At 41.3% G+C, this 26597-nt stretch overlaps 1 protein-coding gene across 3 annotated transcripts; it reads left to right on the top strand.

Moving 5' to 3' along the window:
- The first annotated feature begins 114 nt into the window (after positions 1–114).
- Positions 115–23741, top strand: epcam (epithelial cell adhesion molecule). 3 transcript variants are annotated; one of them, XM_042709525.1, is made up of 11 exons: positions 115–133; positions 466–541; positions 1158–1259; positions 1414–1663; positions 1919–1984; positions 2104–2167; positions 2285–2383; positions 2675–2779; positions 22728–22820; positions 23085–23129; positions 23293–23741. In XM_042709525.1, exons 2-11 carry the CDS (start codon positions 484–486, stop codon positions 23314–23316), a joined length of 906 nt encoding a protein of 301 aa, XP_042565459.1. In that variant the 5' UTR covers positions 115–133; positions 466–483; the 3' UTR covers positions 23317–23741. The 3 variants fall into 3 exon arrangements, with proteins under 3 accessions (XP_042565459.1, XP_031435043.1, XP_031435042.1); XM_031579183.2 differs by lacking the exon at positions 115–133 and having other exon boundaries at positions 169–541; XM_031579182.2 differs by lacking the exons at positions 115–133; positions 466–541; positions 1158–1259; ... (3 more) ...; positions 2285–2383; positions 2675–2779 and adding exons at positions 20021–20138; positions 20384–20459; positions 21094–21195; ... (2 more) ...; positions 22048–22111; positions 22230–22328 and having other exon boundaries at positions 22623–22820.
- Positions 23742–26597: the final 2856 nt, after the last annotated feature.

The raw sequence follows: 26597 nt of genomic DNA on the forward strand, positions 1-26597 counted from the left end.
GTCACACAATCAGAGTTGATCATTACGCAGGACAAGGTTTCTGTCCCGACTTGTTTACCAAGATTTCACAATGTCTGTCCATCACCTTTGGACTAGACACATATGATAGAACTGAAATTCATAGCATGATCAGGTAAACTATTAATAAATGAAGCTCAGAGAGTATCAGTCTTCACAAGTGTTCGGACCTGAGAAGTGGCTTTATTTTCAGAAGAGCTAATCAACGTTTTAAAACACTGCGATACATTCGAGGATTAACGCACTTGCTTGGATTTTTCTATATTTCTTCTATTTACATTTCATTGTCTGAGTATTTGGATTGCAATTTTATTGAGTTTTCGAGGGTACTGCGCCCTCAGGAAGAGGGAGGTCGTTAGGATACAGCGCCATCAACTTGCTCTGTTCGTAATTGAGTTTGGTTTGTGAGACTTATTTTTTCTCTGTGTGTCACCTGCTGATTTCCAGAATTTGTGATTTCCAAAGATGAAACTACTGATTGCCTTGACTCTCGTGTCATTCGCCGTGGGAGCCTTTTCACAATGTAAGTGCTTCAAAAAGTCGTTTGCCTTTTGTAATTGATGTGTCTACCTTCGCTCAACTGCGTTGATTGCCACTATGGAAATACTAGATAAACGCCAGGCTTCCATATTATCTAGTTTACTGTTTGGATATTATTGTCATTGTTTGACTTGATTTCAATGTTAAGCACATTGTCTGTTGTACATTTAACTCGCCCAGTCTTGCTAGTTGCCATTTTACTTTTAAGTTAATGTTGCGTAGTTCTTTTTACCTCTGGTTGTGAACTGCATTTCTGGAATTTCATTACAACCTGCTATACATGGTAACTTTGTTCCACCTTTTTTTGAGCCTCCATATGGGGAAAAAAGCAACATGGCAGTACACTTTCAACAGGTGCAATGTTGTTCACAAATGGCCAGTTGTCTGGAATGAATGTAGCATAGCATTCCCTTTCCACTCCCCGGCCTAGCCAGGTACTTTGCATCATTGTGTGAGCAACGCACGTCATGCTCTCCCCACCCCCTTCACCCATTTTAGTCTCGGCCTTTCTGACCTGCTTCCGTCACCGTAACCCTGTGAACTATCTTGTTTTAGACGATTGATTAGATGATTCATTGTCAAAACATTTGTTTCCACAGGTACATGTCCGACTTCAAAGTGGGCCGTTTGTGATGGTACTCCGTGCCAATGCACTCTACTGGTTGGAGATAATCAGAAGCAAGCTGTGGACTGCACCAAATGTAAGTTGCACTCTGCTCTGCTACCTCCCATCCCCATTTCTCACACACGCACTTGCACTATATGATAAGGAATATTTTAAAATTAATGTATTTGATTCAGAAAAAGTACAGAGAAACAAGCAAGTGACCCCCCCCCCCCCTCTCTCTCTCTCAGTGATCCCCAAATGCTTCCTGATGAAGACCCAGATGCAGAGGGCCAGGACGGGTACCATCGGCAGCAAGCCCGTAGAGACCGCCTTGGTGGACGACGATTGGATGTATGATCCGGATTGCGAGGTCAACGGCAAGTTCAAGGCCAGGCAGTGCAACGGAACCGAGGAGTGCTGGTGTGTGAACAGCGCCGGCGTGCGTAGAACCGACAAAGGCGACAAGAACCTGAAGTGCGACGTGCTGGTGGAGACATAGTGAGTTTCGTGGAGCCTGCTAGATGGAAACATTATGGGCTAACTACAGAGGCTTTCTCTGGACTGGGTCTTGCCCCAGATCAGGGCTGAGTCGTCCTGGAGTCAGCCTCTATTCAGGAGGTTGTGAACGTTTCAAGCTAGAACATGTTCAGAGGGTAGCGTTTTGTATATGACAAATATGGTTGCATCCCTTGGCAAATGTATTTTTTGTAAAAAGAAATGCAGTAATAATCTGAATGGTTGTCCTCTCCACAGCTGGTTGCGTATGCAAATGACCCACAAGGAGCTGGCTAAAGAAGTAGATGAGGCTCAGCTGAAAACGTACGTATCCATAATGGTTTATTCTAGAAACTTTCCAGTCACCAAGAATTTTGTATGGCATCTCTCTGACTGAGATACTTAGTGAAGCTGAGATGAGATTTTCTGTGATGTTTGTATAGCGGGATTGAAAATGCCATCCTCGCCCGCTACAAGTTGGCCAAAACCTTTGTAAAGGAGGTTCAGGTATGTCACTCTACATGGACTTCATAACCAAACGCAAAGTGTGTGTGTTAATTCATATTCAAACCTCAATTTTTTGGTACCCATTGGCCTTTTACTCTTTTGTTCTTCTTTGCACAGTATGACAAGGATGCTCGTATGATCATTGTGGACGTCAAGAAGGACAAGGATGACACCAAGGAGGACCTCACACGTGTTGGCTGGTACATGGAGAAGGATGTGAGTACACACTCCACATAACCTCTGTGAAAACGTTACAGGTAGCACTTGTTGAAATGCCAAAATGGGTGCCAATAGCAGGTCAATGTGTGTTGTCTATAAATGCAGTGGGTATCGTTGCCTTTTTGAAGGGAACATCAGCATAGTGAGCTGAGTTAAACTGTGGAGACATTAAAAAAAAGTATATGTTCAGTTCCACACTGAAACAGCTTAGAATTCCTTTTTTTTTTGTCCCATGACGTGTACAATGTAAATTTGTGAACTGATGCGGTGGTGTTCTCTTGCCCTCAGATCAAGGAGCTGCCACAGTTCAACAACCAGGAGAAGTTTGAGCCAATGGTGGGGGGGCAGAAGATGGAGATGGACAGCATCTTGGTCTACTATGTGGATGCCAAGGCACCCATTTTCAACCCGACTAGGGCTGCAACTATCAAATATTTTTGGAATCGAGTTTTCGAGATGATTTCATCGGTTATTCGAGTAATCAGATATAAAGTACTTAATATCAATAGTGCATCACGCAACATGACAGGCCTGCTAAAATGATCAAGCAATTGGCTGTTATTCCTGACAAAAACAGGTTTTTATTCCAACTTCAACACTTTAATTGGATCAAAGCTCAACAGCTGTGTGTATGTGACCGCGTGCGCGGGAGGAAGAGGGAAGGAGAGATGAGGAGTGCATGACATGAGATCATGGTGCATTTGGCTATCTTGATACTTAACATCATGCCTATAGTCATCACTATCGACTCATAACATAGGCTACAAATAATCACAAATACCGTACGTTTTAATTAGCACTAGTGTTCATATTAGTTCGCAATCGTAAATCACGTAGCGTCAACTATTAGGTTACATTGTAGAGGCTCCGCATGGTGAACTGTTAATGTTAATGAGGTTAAGGACTGTATTTGCTGGTTCTAGGTTGCTTGGTTGTATGGGCTCTATGCACGCCAGTAGAACGTTCACGACAATGCCAAATAATACGGCTCACTTACTTCCGGCGCTCAAGCTACTTTGAAACAATGGCGCTGTTTTATACGCGATGCCTGACGGAGCTGCCAAAACTCACAATTAATGACGTTCATCGCTTATGTAAATCTTCATCAAAGGCACCCAGTAGCAAACTGGAGAAGGGTTTTAAAATGTACGCCTCCTCCTACATCCACGAATACTAAGATGAGCCTGTCATTCTTGTATTTTTGTATCGTCACGGTTAACTAGCTAGTTATAGGCTAATGTGTGTAATCTAAACATTGCTCTACCACACAGCGATAGTATCGTTAGCAGGGTTTGGAGGATTACTTTAAAAATGTATTCCGATACAATTACTGATTACCTGGATTACCTCAAATGGCAAATTTGCAAATGAAGACAACAGAAAAGAGACATCAATAAGATGGCTTTCACTTAAGCATATTATGTAAGTCAACAGCACAATGTAACCTTAGAAAAGAAAATGAGGAAACCAAGTTTTAACAATTAACCCTGCCCTCTGCTGAGTGTTTTGTAAAGACAAATATGCTTGTCATTATGCAAACCAGCCTCCTGACCTACATTGAAAGTGCACAACACCACAGTTTACAAAGCATAGGCTCGTAAAAAACTAAATCGGCACAGATTTAGAGCATAGACAGTATTTTTAATTAATCAAGTGTCCACTTTCTGAACTGATAAAGAGAATACATTTTAAGTAAATGCTGACAGTAGGACTACGGGTTCCAAGTTGAAATGTAGGGCAGACAGAGTAGTATAGTATTATAGTTTAAATATGCTGTTTCAATGTCATTTGAGTGAAAGTCGCGGTAACTAGGGATGCACCGATACCGATACCGGTATCGGTGCCGATACTTCGTTAAAATACTCGTACTCGTTTTTGAATTGCCGATACCACTCATCAGTATTTCACTGCATCAAGCTGGCCGGGCTATGCTGACACAAAATGTGATTTATTGTCCTACCTGTCCTACCACTCTCTGCCAGACTAGTAAGTAGCTTATTTGCCGTCTTGTGTTGCATTTGCTTGATGTTTGACTGTGGAAAGTTTGTCATAGTGTCAAAGTATTTCAGTATACAGGTTTCGCTAAATTTAGCTGCTAGCATCTCGTTAGCGATTAGCAATTCCGTTGTGCTGCCTTAACGGCGATTTGGGCTCATTTTAAGATAAATGACGACGACAGGAGTAAGGCACAGTGTAAGATCTGCACTGCTACGGTGTCGAGGGGCGGAAATGAAAGTACGTTGTTTAACACAAGCAATTTGATTAAACATCTGAAGACGCACCATAGTGCTAAGTACACTGAGTTCACTGATGCTAGTGGCGCAAGACCGAAGCAACCAATCTTAACTGACGTCTTGCAAAAGAAAAAAACGCGCACGCACACAGAGAGAGAGAGGTAGAGAGAAAGACTGTGCCACATAGGTTAAGTGATTGTTTGTGTACTTGAGCAGGAGATTCTTCTGATCCTTTTGTAACTGAAATGTGCTCTTGTGCTAATCCAGTAATAGTTCTGTTCACTTTTTGTTAAGCAGACTGTGTTGTTAACTATGCATCAAATTGAATTGCCTTTATCTGATTATATTTGCCTAATGTGATGTCTAATGTGATGATATTGTCTGTTTGAAGGCTTTTTTTGTGTGTTAAAACCAGAAAGCTCTGTTTATTTTTGGCTTGGGATAGCCTTCTGTTAATTTTGTACTATAGGCTTGACATAATCTGCAGAGGATAAAATAAAATCTGCCTCCAAATTAATTGCACTTTCATGGAGACCAAATCTAAGAAGTATCGGTATCGGTACTCGGTATCGGCAAGTACACAAATAAAAATACTCTTACTCGTATCGGTTTGTAAAAAAGTGGTATCGGTGCATCCCTAGCGGTAACGTTGCGCATTTAACTTACATATAGCCAAACTTGCTTTGTTAATAAACAGATGTTACTCAAGTCACACATCACGCTGAAACTTTAGTTCACATCACGCTGAAACGTTAGTAGGCAATCAATACTAACAGGTTAGCTAACCAACTTTAACCTTAAGCTAACTGGATGTCTGTGTAGACGTTAGAAGTGTTGGTCTTGCCTGTAGATGCTTCATGAAATTTGACGTGGAGTCCTTGGATAACGACAGTATTTTCACCGCGGTGAGCCATAAGGTGCACTGCACTGTTATGTTCTTCCCACTTTCAGCTTCGAGGACAAAATAGTGTAGATATTTCCAGCCAGGGAAAGCATTTTTTGAACTCGAGGTCATCATATGGACCTTTTTTCTCTGTTGTCTTCTCGTGACGTGATGTAAAGTTTGCCTCATAGCTTGGCGACTTGGCCTTTTTGAGCAGAGCATCACTGAAGCCTTCCATGTGACAAGACAGTCCCCTTTACATTCATGCTCACCTTTCTTGTCACCAAAGCGCTTGTCATGTCTGTGCTCAGGCTGGCTCTGTATTGGGTCTTGTTTTTGGTAACGACACTGAAAATCGTCATCTGACGTCATGATTATTTTATACCTGCAAGGCTGGTCGGTTGACTGGCTGCAATAGTAGCAATTATTTGCTACGTTAGCAGTCTGTAGTCAAACACCTTTGCAATGGTCACTTGTGCCAGTCTCCGTGGCGTTTGAGTTAACCTTACTGCAGCTAAAGTAGCCTACTCCATCAGTTATTCACACCGTAGCCGTCTCATAACCAGGCGAATCACATCGTATGCTAGCTACTACGGCTAACTTTTTATACAAATGTATCTGAAGGATATACCCCTTGAAATGCATCATCTCGTTAAGTTACCGAACACATATTTTAACATTTTATATGCTAACATTACGGTCACATGTATGTGCTTGATTATTACTCCCCCACTTCCCATTGTACCTCAGCAATGCATTACGCCTCGGTGGATAATAAAGTAGCAGTGTAGTAGTATCAGTGGATGTTGAGTGAGTGAGAACGTTCACGACAATGCCAAATAATACGGCTCACTTACTTCCGGTTTACTTCCTAGTAACTGTCAGTGAGACTTGCAAGCACAGATTACAGCAGAGAACTTCAACAAAGTAGCGTTACATAATGTATAGGCTATATCGAATCATATACTTAAACATGTTAAGTCATACATTCTTAACTTGGATGAAAGAATATTCAACGTTCACAGATACTAACGATCAGGCTTGGGGAGCAGACCTGCCAACCTGCACGCATTTTGTGTACCAACCACGCAATTCTTAGTCAAAATACGCAGGTACGAAATGCCAGCTGAAACTACGCAACAAAAAAAAATCAATCAATACATACCTATACCGTACATTTATTTAAACTACATCCCTCAGATTGGACAAGATGCTACGACCTTGTGCCTGTGGTTCAGTAACCCTCCCCGACCCGCAATTCGCCTTATTCACACGCGCCGCCATTTTGAAACGAAAACGAGGCTTGGTTGGGTAAACCCAACCGGAAGTCATTCTCTACCATACGAAGATAGATAGATAGATGGATACTTTATTAATCCCGAGGGAAATTTAGGAAGAGTAATGATGGACGGAGAATGGACCACACATCTTCTGCCCTTGCGGCATTAATAGATTTTTTTTTTTTTTTACAACTCACCGTCAGCATCATGTTTATTTACTTGGCTAGCTAGCAAATGGCAGCTAAGTTATACTGTCAGAATTGATAGCACGAATGAGTCAAATTTGTAAAATGACAGGTGATTCAGGATGATCTTGTGAATAACAATGCTTTTGCAGTCAGAAAGAGAGAGAGTAGCAGGGCAAGTGTGAGAGGGAGGGCAGCTCCCTCCATGAGAAAGAATGAGATCCCCTACATGGTCAAGGTAGCTAAATTAGATGTTACAGCAACAGAAGGGAGGAATTGCTAATCGCTAACGAGATGCTAGCGGCGAAACCTAGCCTAGCGAAACCTGTTGAAATGTGCTTACTTTGACACTAGACAAACTAGTGAGTCAACGACTTTCCTAACACAGTCAAACATCAAGCAAGTGCAACACAAGACGGCAAATAAGCTACTTACTAGTTTGGCAGACAGTAGTAACCTGGCGTCTTAAGGCAAACTTACATAACGCAGTAGGCTAATATGCCTACGGACCCTGGTATGACAATAGCACAGAGGCTATTCTCCATATTAAACGTCATTGCAGCGCCCCAATTTTTTAAGCTGTTTTTTTTTTTTTAAAAGGTTAGATTGCTAATCCTTACCCTTACCCTAAAGTACAATTGCTAAATACAGTTACTTTAAGGCAAAAGAGTTCCTCACGTTCAGAGGCTGTTCAAAGGTTGCTCATGTTGAGCTTTCTGGCACACACATTCCATGGTATGTTTGGTGCATTTCATAATAGCCAAGTAAATAAACATGATGCTGACGGTGAGCTGCAAAAAATTATATATTAATGCCACGGTTATAGGGGGCAAGAGCAGAATATTTGTGGTCCATTCTCTGTCCATCATTACTCTTCCTATCGTAAAGAATAACTTCCGGTCGGGTTTACCCAACCAAGCCTCGTTTTCGTTTTCAATATGGCCGCGACGTGAATAAGGCGAATTGCTCGGGAAGTGTCTGTTAGAACACCCACGATTACCACAGTAGTCTTCTTTATCTCCCTTTATTACACGGATCTTCTTAAGGCTGTAGAATGCTCCATTCACTTGAATGGGGCTTCCCAACGTTCTGTGGTCAACTATTTTTCCATATTTGACCGTTGCTATGCATAATTGACCGATCGCGAAACTCCTCCCTAGAACGGCCCTCGTCCAATCATACCTTAGCAACCGCTACTAAGAGAAGAAGGTCCGACAACTTTGAGGTCTGAGCAGCATGGTGAAGCAGTGTGCTTACGGGACTTTTAGATCTGACACAGAGATTAGAGGGATGCGTGTTTTTTTCCCCGCATTTCCAAAGCCCAAAACACAAGAGGAAATGTGCCGGCGGTGGATTAAACAGTGTGGGAGACCCGACTCCCACCTCAATATATCGAAAAACACACATATGTCTGCTCCAAAGTAAATGAAGCTGCTTGCAGCTAGCTATGATATCTATCTAGCGAACTACGCTATCGCTAGGTATGATAACTAACTGTCTAGTTGAGAGAACATCCCCAAACAGTTATGGTTCATGACAACTTGTATTATTACCACTACAAGTACATAACTAGTCTCTCCAACTAAAGTGTTAATGTTAAAATCAAAATGTTACTGTCAAAATGTTAATGTTACCGTCTGTAAAATTGCACTCTGAGCTATCCTAGCTAGCGATAGCAAACGCCAGCTATGAACAGAACTTTTAACGAACACTTTGTATTTATGCTGCTGGCGTTTGCTATCTCTGGCCAGGATAGCTCAGCGTTCAATTTTACAGACGTAACATCAACATCGCTAGCTAGGATAGCTCAGCGTGCAATTTTACAGACGTAACATCAACATCGCTAGCTAGGATAGCTCAGTGTGCAATTTTACAGACGGTAACATCAACATTTTGATTTTAACATTAACACTTTAGTTGGAGAGACTAGCTCGAGCTTAACATACTGTATCAATGTTGAACAAAAGGCCAATATGAAGTTGTTTTATTTTAATCTTTGTGGCATTTTGTGAATGGGCAACCTACTCCTGAGTATCCCAAGGTATGCATAAGGCACAACCTGAGAGCAATAACCTGGCGATCTGATACAAAGCCATAGCATTACATCAGGATCATCATTTTACAAGCAAGTTATCACTACAGTGACTGTGAAATACTTTCAGCAACATGCACACACATCCCTTGAACAATAACGTCACTAGCAGCTATCTTGATCCACACTGGTACGTTACTGTACTGTTCTCTAGATTGTCACCATCCTAGCTAGCTAGATCGATAGATACCTCCAGTACCAGAGTGTCTCGCCAGAGACGGAATAAATAATACGAATAAAGAATCTTTGTAGGTTATTAGCTAGCTTGAAATATTATATACAGATCTTACCCAGTGGTGAAATAAGATGACTAGTCTACAAGGTTTGTGCTGGTTGCATTTAATGAAGAGGTCGTGGGGTTTCTCATTTTTTTTATTGAGACCTGTATACTTTTGCTTCGATTATTGTTGTGTCCACTTCGTTGTTGATCTTAATATTTTGGATATCCTTCCACTGCATATTGCAGTCCCTTTTGCCTTGATCTGGAGGATATCGTGGAGGTATTACTCCAAAAATCATCACTCACACTGACAGCTATAGCGCTTGTCCCCGTACTCGCCATGGGTTTTAGCTTGACAGTTCCGGGAATTGTGTCGGACGTAGCAACAGTAACTAAGGGGGCGGGGCCCTGGCGATCGGTCAATTGACCGCTGTCAAGGGAAGTGGCCTTTTTGCCTCGGATTCACGTCTTTCGTAGCACTCCGCAAGTAGTCCGGTAATTTATCAACCTCAGTGTATTCCGTTGCTTAGCGACGTCAGCTGATCTCATCTTGAGTTTCAGCTGACAGTTGAGCAGCTGTGTTCTAAAGAATGTTCAACGTCTTTGGCGAACTATTTCTCTGCTTTTTAACACCACGAATGGGTAACAAATAAATTGTAATGGGCTCTATGCACGCCAGTAGAACGTTGACGACAATGCCAAATAATACGGCTCACTTACTTCCGGCGCTCACGCTACTTTGAAAGAATAGCACTGTTTCATACGCGATGCCTGACGGAGCTGTCAAAACTCACAATTAATGACGTTCATTATGTAAATCTTCATCAAAGGCACCCAGTAGCAAACTGGAGAAGGGTTTTAAAATGTACGCCTCCTCCTACATCCACGAATACGAAGATGAGACTGTCATTCTTGTATTTTTGTATCGTCACGGTTAACTAGCTAGTTGTAGGCTAATGTGTGTAATCTAAACATTGCTCTACCACAGCGATAGTATCGTTAGCAGGGTTTGGAGGATTACTTTAAAAATGTATTCCGATACAATTACTGATTACCTGGATTACCTCAATGGCAAATTTGCAAATGAAGACAACAGAAAAGAGACATCAATAAAATGGCTTTCACTTAAGCGTAATCTGTAAATCAACAGCACAATGTAACCTTAGAAAAGAAAATGAGGAAACCAAGTTTTAACAATTAAACCTGCCCTCTGCTGAGTGTTTTTTAAAGACAAATATGATTGTCATTATGCAAACCAGCCTCCTCTACATGGAAAGTGCACAACACCACAGTTTCAAAGCATAGGCTAGTAAAAAAACAAAATCGGCACAGATTTAGAACATAGACAGTATTTTTAATGAATCAAGTGTCCACTTTCTGAACTGATAAAGAGAATACATGCTGACAGTAGGACTACGGGTTCCAAGTTGAAATGTAGGGCAGACCTAAAGAGTAGTATAGTATTATAGTTTAAATATGCTGTTTAAATGTTATTTGTGAGTGAAAGTCGCGGTAACGTTGCGCATTTAACTTACATATAGCCCAACTTGCTTTGTTAATAAACAGATGTTACCCAGTCACACATCACGCTGAAACTTCAATTAAACTGCCACGAATATATTTCGGTCAGGGGCTTGTGTTTTATCCAAAGTCCCCCTTTTTTATAACGTTAGTAGGCAATCAATACTAACAGGTTAGCTAACCAACTTTAACCTTAAGCTAACCGGATGTCTGTGTAGACGTTAGCAGTGTTGGTCTTGCCTGTAATGCTTCATGAAATTTGACGTGGAGTCCTTGGACAACGAAAGTATTTTCACCGCGTGTAACCATAAGGTGCACTGCATTGTTATGTTCTTCCCACTTTCAGCTTTGAGGACAAAATAGTGTCGATATTTCCAGCCAGGGAAAGCATTTTTTGAACTCGAGGTCATCATATGGACCTTTTTTCTCTGTTGTCTTCTCGTGACGTGTTGTAAAGTGCGCATGTGAATGATGGTATAATGTTCTGCATTTTTAAATCTATTTGTAATCCTGTTAATAATCCCAATTTTTGCTAAAAGTATCTGTAATCTAATTACGTCTTCTTTATTTGTAACTGTACCGGAATACAGTTCACTTTTTTTGTATGCTAATTACGTAACGCTGTTCCATGTATTCCGTTACTCCCCAAGCCTGATCGTTAGTATCTGTGAAGGTTGAATATTCTTTCATCCAAGTTAAGAATGTATGACTTAACATGTTTAAGTATATGATTCGATATAGCCTATACATTATGTAACGCTACTTTGTTGAAGTTCTCTGCTGTAATCTGTGCTTGCAAGTCTCACTGACAGTTACTAGGAAGTAAACCGGAAGTAAGTGAGCCGTATTATTTGGCATTGTCGTGAACGTTCTACTGGCGTGCATAGAGCCCATTGACCGATCGCGAAACTCCTCCCTAGAACGGCCCTCGTCCAATCATACCTTAGCAACCGCTACTAAGAGAAGAAGGTCCGACAACTTTGAGGTCTGAGCAGCATGGTGAAGCAGTGTGCTTACGGGACTTTTAGATCTGACACAGAGATTAGAGGGATGCGTGGTTTTTTCCCGCATTTCCAAAGCCCAAAACACAAGAGGAAAGGTGCCGGCGGTGGATTAAACAGTGTGGGAGACCCCACTCCCATCTCAATATATCGAAAAACACACATATGTCTGCTCCGAAGTAAATGAAGCTGCTTGCAGCTAGCTATGATATCTATCTAGCGAACTACGCTATCGCTAGGTATGATAACTAACTGTCTAGTTGAGAGAACATCCCCAAACAGTTATGGTTCATGACAACTTGTATTATTACCACTACAAGTACATAACTAGTCTCTCCAACTAAAGTGTTAATGTTAAAATCAAAATGTTACCGTCAAAATGTTAATGTTACCGTCTGTAAAATTGCACTCTGACCTATCCTAGCTAGCGATAGCAAACGCCAGCATTGAACAGAACTTTTAACGAACACTTTGTATTTATGCTTGATACAACATTGAACAGAACTTTTAACGAACACTTTGTATTTATGCTGCTGGCGTTTGCTATCTCTGGCCAGGATAGCTCAGTGTGCAATTTTACAGACGGTAACATTAACATTTTGATTTTAACATTAACACTTTAGTTGGAGAGACTAGCTCGAGCTTAACATACTGTATCAATGTTGAACAAAAGGCCATTATGAAGTTGTTTTATTTTAATCTTTGTGGCATTTTGTGAATGGGCAACCTACTCCTGAGTATCCCAAGGTATGCATAAGGCACAACCTGAGAGCAATAACCTGGCGATCTGATACAAAGCCATAGCATTACATCAGGATCATCATTTTACAAGCAAGTTATCACTACAGTGACTGTGAAATACTTTCAGCAACATGCACACACATCCCTTGAACAATAACGTCACTAGCAGCTATCTTGATCCACACTGGTACGTTACTGTACTGTTCTCTAGATTGTCACCATCCTAGCTAGCTAGATCGATAGATACCTCCAGTACCAGAGTGTCTCGCCAGAGACGGAATAAATAATAAGAATAAAGAATCTTTGTAGGGGTTTAGCTAGCTTGAAATATTATATACAGATCTTACCCAGTGGTGAAATAACATGACTAGTCTACAAGGTTTGTGCTGGTTGCATTTAATGAAGAGGTCGTGGGGTTTCTCATTTTTTTTATTGAGACCTGTATACTTTTGCTTCGATTATTGTTGTGTCCACTTCGTTGTTGATCTTAATATTTTGGATATCCTTCCACTGCATATTGCAGTCCCTTTTGCCTTGATCTGGAGGATATCGTGGAGGTATTACTCCAAAAATCATCACTCACACTGACAGCTGTAGCGCTTGTCCCCGTACTCGCCATGGCTTATAGCTTGACAGTTCCGGGAATTGTGTCGGACGTAGCAACAATAACTAAGGGGACGGGGCCCTGGCGATCGGTCAATTAAAGTAATATTATAGAAAGACACACTGTGTTAAGTTATTTTTTCGTTTTGGCAAGTAGCCGTGTAATAATCGGGAAAGAACGCTTTTTAAATAACCATAACTTGCTCAATTTTCAACGGATTTACAAATGGTTTGCTTTCTTACAAACGTTATTAACGTGGTTATAATTCGGGATGCTTTTTGGATATTTTTAAGAAAATAACATACATTATTCATAAGTATGCAGTGTCATAACTACATCTCTGACGTTTATAACAAACCAACCCGTTTAAAAATCGGTTGAAAATTGAGCAAGTTATGGTTATTTAAAAAGTACATACCACTACCAACACAATGTGATGGGTGAGCGAGCTGCCTGGGGCAAGATGGCCGCCATGTGCGGACGTTCGACTCCGTTGGCTGGCAACGCGGACGAGACATCTAGCCTTTATATATATCTATGATCACGCCACCCTAAATCTTTGAATGCGCGTGTGTCAATAATAACAGTCTGTATGAAACAATGATACCGGAGCATGATATGAATTAAACAAAGCCTTTTTGTAATCGAATTTTCCGAGTTACTCGAGTAATCTTTTCAACTATTCTGTATCTAATTTGATTAACTGTAGGTGAGAAAAGGAAATGCTTTGATTTTTTTTATTTATTGAATGGGATGGTCACCAGGGTGTCAATAGCCAAAGCACTTCAGCAGAGATAATTTCAAGAGGGTAAATGACATCGCATGCCACCTTACTGTTTCCCAAAGATGTTCAGGCAAAGCAGTGGCGTTTCTACATTAGGGGCACGTGGGGCACTGCCCCACCAGATCCAGATGGCGCTGTGGTGCAGAAAGCTCAATACATCTGTGCTTTGTGGCAAAATATATCTTGTTTTATTTACAGTTTTTCTCCATTGCTTTGGCTCAATTCTTGAAACAGAAGTGACATTCTCAAAGCTCTAAGTGCATTGGGCAAAATAGCCTATATGGTTCATCACAACTACATAGATCACCTTCAAAAGGTCATATCTCACCCAAAACAGTTAATTCAAGCTTCAAAACCAAATAATTTTCTCATACAAATAGTCAGTGACCCCAAAATGAAAAGTCCCTTTGGCATTGTTTAAACACTGCAGGTCAAAACATTTAGATGTTTTGTCAGTATGGCAGTGGGCCATAGAAATATCCCTCATGTGCACATTTCAATCTTGGCTTAGTCCTTTGACACTGAATGGTTACTGTAGTAGATGTATTTTTTTCCAGAATACTATGTGTATCAAACAGAAAAAAGATTATGTAATTCAAGAGGAGCCAACAAGGTTTCACATCACATACTGTATTGCACTCATACTGCCATGGAAATTGTTACAGTAATTGCCAAACAGAAACAAAAAATGGGTACAGCACAATATACTGTCAAACAATAAGCACATCAAAACTAAAATGATGTATAGCCTACACTACTGTAACAGCACATACAGTAGGAAAGTAAAGCAAAGCTGAAGTTTAGTTTTCGTCCTCACTCTCCTGCTCATCCTCGCGCTCATGTAGATAGATAGATAGTTAAGTTAAGTGTATAAGCTACTGGATGACCTAAATTTCCTTCGGGATTAATAAAGTATCCATCTATCTAGATACACATAGTATTCTAGATAGATAGATGGATACTTTATTAATCCCGAGGGAAATTTAGGTCATCCAGTAGCTTATATACATATACACTTATACACCTCACCGACATACATACATAAATCACATATACATACACATAGGGAGAACATATATACATACACATAGGGAGAACATATATACATACACATAGGGAGAACATTTTCACACAGAGTGTTTCCAGATACAGGCCCTATTATACTGAGTGCAATGATTTTGACAGTGTCGGTGTCCAGGAGGAAAGTGATCTTGTGCAGCTGGTGTGGAAAGTGCAAAAAAAAATATATATAATGTTCTTGTGCTTGTGAGGATGGGTAGTGCAAGATAGTGGTCTTGTGCTTGTGTGTGTGTGTGTGTGTGTTATGAAAGTGCAAAGAGCAAAGTGATAGTGCAGAATATGTAAGTGGTAAAGTCTGTGCATGAGATGAGAAGGGGAGGGCAGACTGAGGTAGACTCATGCAGAGACTCATGTCTGTCTGGCCACAGATTTTCATCAACATCACATCTGATGTTCTCACTTGCTATGCAACGGGGGAAGAATCGGCGTGCATGCCACAACCATCCCTTACACTGATCTGCTGTGACATCGACGCAAGCAGCATCCATTGCCTGGAGAAGGGACCTCTGGTTTAGAGCCCGATGCTCATAGACCCTCCACCTCCATGCAAAAAAAAACTCCTCGATAGGATCGAGGAATGCGGAGTAAGGTGATAAGAGCACCATCAGCATCCTTGGATGGGCAGTGAACCACGCCCTGATGAGCGAGCCACGGTGGAAGCTAACATTGTCCCACACAATAACAAATGTAGGCAAGTGAGGCCCTACCAAACCCCCCTCATGTAGAGGGATAAGATCAGAGTGCAGGCGGTCCAAGAACACCAGGAGCTTCTGGGTGTTGTATGGGCCAAGACTGGGAATGTGGGTGACTACACCATTCTCTAAAATGGCAGTACACATGGTGATGTTGCCCCCGCGCTGGCCTGGGACATCCACCCTTGCTCCTCTTCCTCTTATTCTTCCTCCTCTTCCTCGAGCAGGCAGTTGCCCTTGGTTGTTTCCCTGGCCAGGTGCTTCCATGTTCATAAATTGTACTGAACTTGGTCAAGCTCTAGATATTTGATGGAAGAATTTATACTCCTGGATAGGACCTGTCAGCTAACTAAACTTACTGTGTGATTGGTGATCGGATGTGTAAATCTCCCCCTTGATTGGTAAAGTTGTAGTTGCACCTGAAAATTAAGCCGATGATCCAAGAGATCCATATTACAGTATATACCGTGATGTTTTTCATGGTACTATGTGCCTGAAGGATTTTGACAGTGGAGTGAACTATTGTGCAGGTGATGATGTACACAAGGAAATTATGCCAACATGTTTTGCAGAGAACAACGACTTGACTGAGAAGCAACAGTCAGTTTAGACCAGCAAGATATATTCAATTGGTAATTGGGCTAACTGAAGGCAATTGAACCTAACTATTTGCAAAGATTTGCTAAATCATTTGAAATTTGTGCAAACTGTAGGCAATTGTACTTGTCATTTACAAGAATGTGCTAATACAATTGCAATTTGATTAAAGGAATGAGAAATTCAAATCTGTTGTGAACAAGTACACAGTGGTTTGGAGGTTTGCACGTGTTGTTTTGAGAATGTCATTTCTGTTTCGTGAAATGAGCCAAAGCAATGGAGAAAAACTGTAATATGCAAAGTAGCAATTCAATTGTGAATGTGTGTGCGTGAATAAATTAGACTCACAAGCATTATAGTGCTGTTTTGGAGTAATTTGATTTGTGTGTGTTTCTGTGTTTGTGCTTGCTTTGTGAAATGCTGCCTGCTCTCCGCTGTCCCTCCCCTTCTGGGGCAGCGCTGCAAACTTAAGACTGTTGCTATGGAAACAATATGCAAGCGTGATCGAGACATCCCGAAATTTACATTGGGTTTAGGGGCAGTTGTGATTGTGCCCCTTGAATTCTGCCTAGCAACCCGTGACCAAAAATAAATAAATCATACAGAGCGTACTCAGACAGATCTACGCCACTAACGTTACTGCTCGTTAGCTATCGCTAGTTTTCTACTGTTTTGGAACCAGCCTCCGTGTTTCAAGTTTCATTTTATGTAAGTTTTGTTCATTTAGCAGCATGATTTGTTGCTGTTATTGGATTCAGTTGTGCCTTTTGCTTCATGTTGTATGCTTGTGCCACAAGCTTGATAAAGCATGCAAGTTATTTGAACTATGTGTCTATCTAATCTTTTTACTTTGTTACAATCTATTTTACTTTGTTGCTGTATTATAAGCAACATCTTTGAGTCGCGCTGAAGCATTTAAAATGTGATTGAAATAGGATTTCTGCTCCCTGCCGGCACTCAAAATGCAGCCCATAGCCTATGCCTACCTGTCCATATAGGCCTACTGCTTATAATAATCAGCTCCCTCTATTTTTGTGACGGTGACATGACGTCATACAAAATTGCCCCACCAGAAATGTCGGGCTAAAATCGGCACTGAGGCAAAGGAAAACCTGCTGTACGCTTTGGATTTCTGAACATCGTTTGTTGTTTGGTATTTTATGTGTCCAACTAGCTTACTTAGTCTACAAAGGTTAGGTGCTACAGGACTATAGGTGACTTCAAGGAAAAAGAGATTTGTAATCAATCTGTCTGTCGTCTGACCCAACCCTTCAAGATCTCTGGATGTGAGGAGTATGAGTCATTGTCTGTTAGAAGTCAAGTTTCTGTTTAAAGCATTCCCCAAAAGTTGGTTACATAAGTCTGAGATGAGTCTGTAGATTTACTGTGTAAGCACATTTTTCTATAGCATAACGTTAGGGTTGACTGAGGCAGCAGCCAGTTTCAGAGTAAGAACTTCTACTCAGTTACCTCAGTAATCGTATGCTCTTGTATACCATAAGGTCTCTTCTGCTTCGTACAGGTGTCTTCGGGTAAGTACAGGAAAACAAGTACAGGTAGGTGCTGTAAGACAGACACAAGTACATAGGTGCAGTTAGACAGAGGCACAAGTACAGGTAGGTGTTGTTAGACAGAGACACAAGTACAGGTAGGTTCAGCTTTCAGCAGAACACAGCACACACTCTGCACTCTTCATGTCCTCTCGGTACTTTCACTCTCCCATCACCACTTGCTCTCTTAGCAAGTCGCAGCCCAGAGCAAATAGAAATATAGAAATAGTAAACAATGGCCTTTTACACAATGGCACAAGGCACAGTATGTGTTTTCCAATGGCACAAGGCACAGTATGGGTTTTCCTGGGTATTGAACCTTGGTGTTGTTCACACCTTGTCTTTTCCTTTGACCTACAATAAAGTCTCCAAATATTTCTGTGTACTCATGCACCCTGATTATGTTTCAGGTGTCTTTCAGGAATGTACTTTAAACAATGTAAACAATGATGAATTATATACACCCAAATGAAAAAATAAGGTCCTTAAAATGCATATCAAAGTTGATTTCGGACTATGTATTTTCACAAATAGAGCTTAACCAATTTTAACCAAATGTAACCAATATTGAACCTCTATTTGCAATTACCAAAGCAAATATAAAGAGCAGTTAATTAAATAGACTACAGAGTCTCAACTATGAGCTGGACATGCAACGCAATTCCTCTGATTCGTTTTGTGACAATAAAACACAACTTGGGCGTGTTCTTACTACAGTGTCACTTACATAAAGTATGCTGAAGTGGATATGGGTCTCATACTCAAACACAACATACAGGTCAAGGGTGTACCAGACACTAACACACAACCCTAACCCTAACCCTCATGAGCTGCCGTAGCTCTCTTAAAGGGCTGTATATTGCAAGACATGACAGACTTGTAGACCTGATAGTTGCACAGACCCCACGCACAGAGGATGAGCAGATACATAAACAAACTACGGTATGTTTTGAATGGTTTCATTCTTCTGCAGACACTTTCTCAGGACTTGCAAACCCACTGGACATCTTCACTATTTCTCGGAATGACAAAAACGTTATATTGTTTGATATTTCATGTGCCTTCTAGCTGTTTTTGGAAGAATAATACTGTGCAAAAAAACTTAAATATCATTTGTGATTACAGCCATTGAGAACCTAGAATACAAATGTCAAACGTAGAAATTGTCCTTGTTTTTGGCCGCTTATGTCACGTTCACAGGCTGGCATTACGTGGACTTTGCATTGGGGGCTGCATAAAACAAAGGCCAAACAGTTGGCAAAGTACTGCTCAATATCAGCAATTATAGGAAGCATGTTTATTTGGGAGACACTATGTTTCCTCTACCCTTGAACTGTAAAACCCATAATGGGCTGTTAAGCTGCTTACATTTGTTGGACTTTTCGGAAATATTGATTCCTGTTGAAACTTGACTTGTAATGTGGAATAAAATGAAGTATATACAATGTGTGTTTGTGTGTGTGTGTGTGTGTGTAAGACAGAATGAGAGAGGGAGTATGTGTGTGTGTGTTTTCGACAGAATTTCACATGGAATGCTAATGAGTATTACCCAGCAGAGATGCAGTGAAGCATTTATTGAGCTATGTCAAGAATGACAAACTGGGATTACACTGCCATATGACAAGTGTGTAAGGTAGTATGTTTCTCACAGGGGTGACATAAAACACACACACACACACACACACACACACATTGTATATACTTCATTTAATTACACATTACAAGTCAAGTTTCAACAGGAATCCAAATTTCGAAATAGTCCAACAAATGTCGGCAGTTCAACAGCCCAACACCTCTTCTCTGAATCTAAGTTCTGAGCATGACAACACTGTCACACACTCAGAGTTGATCATTACACAGGACCAGGTTTCTGTCCCGACTTGTTTAGCAAGATTTCATTCACATTCCAGAGTAGTTTACACCTCAGATGAAACCACGTCTGTCCATCACCTTTGGACTAGACACATATGATAGAACTGAAAGCCATAGCATGATCATACGTTCGTTACTTTCAAAGTGTCAAAGTAACAGAATATAACAGAAACTGATACATTTACATCAACCAAAAACAATCTCACCCAACCCATCACCTCTGGGAAAAGCCTGTTTTTTCTAAAAATGGTTATAAGAGGAAACAAGGTGCGCCAGAGGTAACGCCCCTTATCCTGATTTCAACTGGCTAACGTCATCGCGTCGAAACTGCAGGTAAACTATTCATAAACGAAGCGCAGAGAGTATCAGTCTTCACAAGTGTTCGGACCTGAGAAGTGGCTTTATTTTCAGAAGAGGTAATCAACGTTTTAAAACACTGCGATACATTCGAGGATTAACGCACTTGCTTGGATTATTCTATATTTCTTCTATTTACATTTCATTGTCTGGGTATTTGGATTGCAATTTTATTGAGTTTTCGAGGGGACCGCGCCTTCAGGAAGAAGGAGGTCGTTAGGATACAGCGCCATCAACTTGCTTTGTTCGTAATTGAGTTTGGTTTGTGAGACTTATTTTTTCTCTGTCACCTGCTGATTTCCAGAATTTGAGATTTCCAAAGATGAAACTACTGATTGCCTTGGCTCTCGTGTCATTCGCAGTGGGAGCCTTTTCACAATGTAAGTGCTTCAAAAAGTCGTTTGCGTTTTGTAATTGATGTGTCTACCTTCGCTCAATTGCGTTGATTGCCACTATGAAAATACTAGATAAACGCCAGGTTTCCATATTATCTAGTTTACTGCTGGGATATTATTGACATGGTTTGACTTGATTTCAATGTTAAGCACATTGTCTGTTGTACATTTAACTCGCCCAGTCTTGCTAGTTGCCATTTTACTTTTAAGTTAATGTTGCGTAGTTCTTTCTACCTCTGGTTGTGAACTGCATGGAATTTCATTACAACCTGCCATGGTCACATGGTAACTTTGTTCCACCTTTTTTTTGAGCCTCCATATGGGGGAAAAAAGCAACATGGAGTACACTTTCAACAGGTGCAATGTTGTTCACAAATGGCCAGTTGTCTGTAATGAATGTAGCATAGCATTCCCTTTCCACTCCCCCGCCATGTCGCTCAGGTGCGCTAGCCAGGTACTTTGCGTCATTGTGTGAGCAACGCCCGTCACGCTCTCCCCACCCCCTTCACCCATTTTAGTCTCGGTCTTTCTGACCTGCTTCAGTCACGTAACCTTGTGAACTATCTTGTTTTAGACGATTGATTCGATGACTAACTGTAAAAAATATTTGTTTCCACAGGTACATGTCCGACTTCGAAGTGGGCTGTTTGTGATGGTAGTCCGTGCCAATGCACTCTACTGGTTGGAAGTAATGTGAAGCAAAATGTGGACTGCACCAATTGTAAGTTGCACTCTGTTTGGTACCCCAATCCTTCCTCACACACTTACTTGCACTATGTGATAAGGAAGATTTTAAAATGAATGTATTTGATTCAGCAAAAGTAAAGAGAAACAATCAAGTAACCCCCCCCCCCCCTCTCAGTGATCCCCAAATGCTTCCTGATGAAGACCCAGATGCAGAGGGCCAGGACTGGTAAAGACACGCGTACCATCGGCGGCAAGCCCGTAGAGACCGCCTTTGTGGACAACGATGGTGTGTATGATCCGGATTGCGAGGCCGACGGCAAGTTCAAGGCTAGGCAGTGCAACGGAACCGAGGAGTGCTGGTGTGTGAACAGCGCCGGCGTGCGTAGAACCGACAAGGCCGACAAGAACCTCAAGTGCGATGAGCTGGTGGAGACATAGTGAGTTTGTGGAGCCTGCTAGATGGAAAAATTATGGGCTATCTACAGAGGCTTTCTCTGGACTGGGTCTTGCCCCAGAACAGGGCTGAGTCGTCCTGGAGTCAGCCTCTTTTCAGGAGCTTGTGGACGTTTCAGGCTAGAACATATTTAGAGGGTGACATTTTGTAAATTGCAAATATCTGGTTGCGTCCCTTGGCAAATGCATGTTTTGTAAAAAGAAATGCAGTAATAATCTGAATGGTTGTCCTCTCCACAGCTGGTTGCGTATGCAGATGACCCACAAGGAGCTGGCTAAAGAAGTAGATGAGGCTCAGCTAAAAACGTACGTATCCATAATGGTTTATTCTAGAAACTCTCCAGTCACCAAGAATTTTGTATGGCATCTCTCTGACTGAGATACTTAGTGAAGCTAAATTGTGTTTTTGTTATTTTCTGTGATGTTTGTATAGTGGGATTGAAGCTGCCATCCTCGCCCGCTACAGGTTGGCCAAAACCTTTGTAAAGGAGGTTCAGGTATGTCACTCTACATAGACTTTATAACCAAACGCAAAGTGTGTGTGTGAATTTATATTTAAAACTCTATTTATTTTGTACTCATTGGCCTTTTACTCTTTTGTTCTTCTTTGCACAGTATGACAAGGATGCTCGTATGATCATTGTGGACGTCCAGAAGGACAAGGATGACACCAAGGAGGACCTCACACGTGTTGGCTGGTACATGGAGAAGGATGTGAGTACACACTCCACATAACTTCTGTGAAAACGTTACAGGTGGCACTTGTTGAAATGCCAAAATGGGTGCCAATAGCAGGCCAATGTGTGTTGTCTAGTAAAGATGAAGTGGGTATCATTGCCTTTTTGAAGGGAACATCAGCATAGTGAGCTGAGTTCAACTGTGGAGACATTAAAAAAAAAAGTATATGTTCAGTTCCACACTGAAACAGCTTAGAATTCCTTTTTTTTGTCCCATGTCGTGTACAATGTGAATTTGTGTACTGATGCGGCGGTGTTCCCTTGCCCTCAGATCAAGGAGCTGCCACAGTTCAACAACCAGGAGAAGTTTGAGCCAATGGTGGGGGGGCAGAAGATGGAGATGGACAGCATCTTGGTCTACTATGTGGATGCCAAGGCACCCACTTTCACCATGAAGCACCTGACTGGGGGAGTGATCGCTGTCATTGTGGTGGTCATCCTGGCTGTGGTTGCAGGTCTTCTTGTCCTGGTAAGTGTGTGTGAACGTGTACCTATCAACTTCACCCAACAATTGGTATGTGGAAATGCATCACTGATAATCAATATGATCTATAGTAAGAAATAAAAAAAATCGGTAATGTGAACATATTGATACTGTCTGTAGGTAAGCAGAAATCCTTGGCCTAACAAATCAATTAGGTGACAAGTCTGGATGTATGTGTGTGTGCAGAAAAGTTGATGTCTTTCATGCACGGCTCACTCTAACGCTCCATCTCTCTGTGCTTTTCTTTAGTTCTTCTTGAGGAGGCGAGAGCAGGCTCGCTACAGCAAAGCCCAGGTAAGCCCACCTGTCTCTTCACTTTATACTACTCTAGAACCTGAGTCGAACCCTTTTCATTTGGACACGGTTTTAACTCGCATAATGCCTACTTGAAGTTGCACTCCTGGCAAGTGGGAGTAATCCTGATCTATCTGATTGAGTGTTTTTGCTCTGTTTTCAGCCCAGGGAGATGGACAACATGTAAATAGATGCCTCCACGACTCATCCAAGTCTCCAGAGCTTTGAGAAAGTGAGCGAGTGCATTATGTGGGAATATAGATGTGCTGTATTTTGCTTGGTTACATACGTATGTTTTTTTTTTTTTTTTTTTTTTTATTGGGAATCTTTGCTCGTGCCTGTTACAATGGGTTGCACCCATGTACTCAAAGAAAAGGAGTGACTCCAGACTGTCCATTCAGTTTAAAATCTTATTTTGATGTTTTAGCATCAGTTTTTGTTCCTCAGTTGTAAATAGTGGCTTGGAAGCAGGCAAATTGGCACTTGTGCTGTTTTCTTAACATATTACACTGCAGTCAGTCAATCTGTTGTTCGAATAACCGAAGAGACCTGATGTCCGTGTAGACTCTTCGTTAAGTGGCATTTTGAGCTCCTGTGCTTGGAGTACTGCAGGCGATCCACATTGTCTCGAATGAACTCCCGTTATACCCCTGGGCCGCCTCCTGGGTGGACCTCACCGAAGAACCAGCGCACTCAAGAACCAGACACTCACTCCGCAAATGTCTTCCCTTTTGTAGATTTAAAATGTCCCCACTTTTTAATATCATGATGTTTTTTCAGGGGACTGATTTTAAAACTGTGCTGTACAGTGTGTATTTGTTACAAATTTTGTTTTTGTTTTTTAAATAATAAATGGTGTTTGTCGACACTGTGCTTTGGATCCTCATTTTGTCACTGCTTTCTTAAAGCTTTTTTTTTTTTTTTGAAAGCTTATTTAAATGTTTGGTCTAAATGTGGTTTGGAGGTGATCAAAGTTATGGAATCTTTATTTAGTTTTTTTAAATAAATAAAATGTTTCTTGACACACTCTTGTACTTGACTCCGGCATTTGTCAGTGCCTTTTACAGCAGTTAAAGTTATTTGTTTGATTGAATTGAATGATCCGTTGTCTTAAATCATATTAAATACTATCCTTCCCTTCCCAGTGTTCTATATGTCATTGTATTCACACAGATACAGATGATAGGGAGTAGAGCTCTACTGGTTTTTGTAGGTTTGGTGTAAAAGCTGTCTATCATTCTTGCTCATCAAGCAAGTTCCCCTGTGACTGATTTACCTCTGGCCTTTGCCTTCTATCACAACTTCTCATTTCTACTTTGGTGCCTAGGCATAGATATGAGCAGATTTGGAGTCAGTTGAGGAATCATGTATCCTAAATATACACTAAAATCGAAGCCTGATAAGATGAACCAGTGTGTGTGTTACCACTTTCCCTTTGTAACTGTGTAGTGCCTGTTCATGTAATGCGTGAGTTTTTCTCAAGTAACTAATTATACATTAACACATGGTCATGTTTTCTCACTCTTTAAAGATCTCACAGAAAAAAAAAATAAAAAATCTGTACCGAGCTGTGTAGTGTGCCACACAGAGTAGACAAGCATAACTCAGAGGTAGGGTGACAGCCATTTTGTGATGGAAAACTACCGCCTAGGTTTCGGCGAGAGATGGGGGAGGGGAGGGGAGGGCTAGACAGAGGAACAGGAAAGACCTCCCACATGAGCATGGCCCGTGGCTTCAGATTTGTATGCAGATTCTGCCTCTCAGTGTTATCAGCATGTGTTTTATTTTACAATTCCACTGGAGACAATAAAGTAATTTAGCTTGTCTACTATACAGATTAGGTTTTCTGTTGGTCACCTGTTTATGAACAGTTGAGCAATAAAACACTTGAATGAGGGTAATATAATTTCTCTTATCAAAGATTTGGCACGTAAAATGAGTGATAATACATCCATTGTTTACATTTGGTGACCAACAAAGTATTTGCTGTAAACCTGCAACCCAGAGCCACACTAATCCATTTCAAGGTAGCGTATTCAGACAGCCATCTTAGTTTGGTGTTTGGTGTGCTATACTCATGGTTTACTCACATACCTTGCTCGTTTACAAAGGTTTGAGGCGGCCACTGTAGTAAACTTCTGTGTTGAGGGGATTATCTTAGACTCGGGTTGCCACAGGACTGCTCAGTGTTGGGAATTTGCATGGGTTTTGATATTAACTTACCTGAATGTGGCTAAACATTAATATCCACATACCTTCTGGAGCTTTGTGATTAGACAGAACTGGGTCGCTGTTGGGGACTGTCAGATCCACTGGAAATACTGCATCGTATGCTATGCAAAACATTGCTAATACTTGAAATACTGCTTCTATTCTTATGCAAAACCCTTTTCAATATTCAAAACAGAGGGTTTGGTTTCCTTGCTTTGAGTTAGACTGTGAATGAGGATCTACCTCACGATACATACAGGAAGGACACAGTGAGAGAGAGAGAGAAACAGACAGACAGAGAGGGTGAGAGAAGGAAAAACAAAAATTCTCCTGGGAGTGCACAAACACAGCTTGTTTAAAGCGGCCAAACACAGCACACTGGCCCGAAAAGACCGCTTGAGCTCAGATAGCCAACAGGCCAAACCAGTCTGACGACTCCCTGCCTTACGACCTATTCATTAGCTTGAAGGTGACACTGGAGAGGAAGAGAGAGAAAGAGAGAAAGAGGGACAGAGAGACACTCCTCTCCAGACAAAAGCTGTTTACCAAGGCTGAGGCCACAGGGCAAAAGAAAAAAGTATTTCAAGGATAAGCCTGTGGCAGTTTTTATAAATCTCTCACCGTGCTTTGTGACATTGGTTGACAAAGGAAATATTGCATTGGCCATTGCTCTGTTGGTTTTGTGAGTAATGTGTTATTTCAGTAAATGGAGGAACTGTTGTGGTTCTAAGTGGAAAGATAGTTTTAATATGTAAATCATGTCAAAGCCAGCACAGCACATGCTAATGCCAGAATGTGACTTACATAGTTGTTGTGTCAGGTACTCCCTCCCCCCTCCAAACCTAATTTCACCATTCCTCCTTTCTTTTCTTCTTCGCCACACCCTCTTGTTTTTCTCCTCTTTCCCACAACATAACAAAACTACGATAAAACTATTGTCACCCAGGCTCTGCTTGTTTGAACGTGTTTGGGTGACTTCCGCAGGCCCCCCCTTCACAAATAGCACCTGGCAGAGAGCTCATGATCATCACCCGGAACCTGACGTTAGGGCTTGGCAGTTTATATAGCATAGAGGAACAGTCAGTTTAAGAACTCCTTTGTGTCTGTATCAGTCAGAATTTTAAACAGAAGCTTACAATGAGCAGAGGTTACAGAGGCTGTACTGCAGGACAAAAACACACTAATTTATGTGTCAGGTTGAGGGCTTTGTGTGTGTGGGTGTGGTGTGTGTGTGTGTGTGTGTGTGTGTGTACTCTG

This window comes from Clupea harengus, chromosome 13, assembly GCF_900700415.2.
Source record: "Clupea harengus chromosome 13, Ch_v2.0.2, whole genome shotgun sequence".
Lineage (NCBI taxonomy): Eukaryota > Metazoa > Chordata > Actinopteri > Clupeiformes > Clupeidae > Clupea > Clupea harengus.

Bases quoted from the DNA above. Each gene is read 5' to 3' on its own strand.
- epcam (XM_031579182.2), top strand. From the start codon at position 20,402: ATGAAACTACTGATTGCCTTGGCTCTCGTGTCATTCGCAGTGGGAGCC. The intron at 21,599-21,854 runs GTGAGTTTGTGG...TCCTCTCCACAG, and splicing joins GATGAGCTGGTGGAGACATA to CTGGTTGCGTATGCAGATGA. The intron at 22,112-22,229 runs GTATGTCACTCT...TTCTTTGCACAG, and splicing joins CCTTTGTAAAGGAGGTTCAG to TATGACAAGGATGCTCGTAT.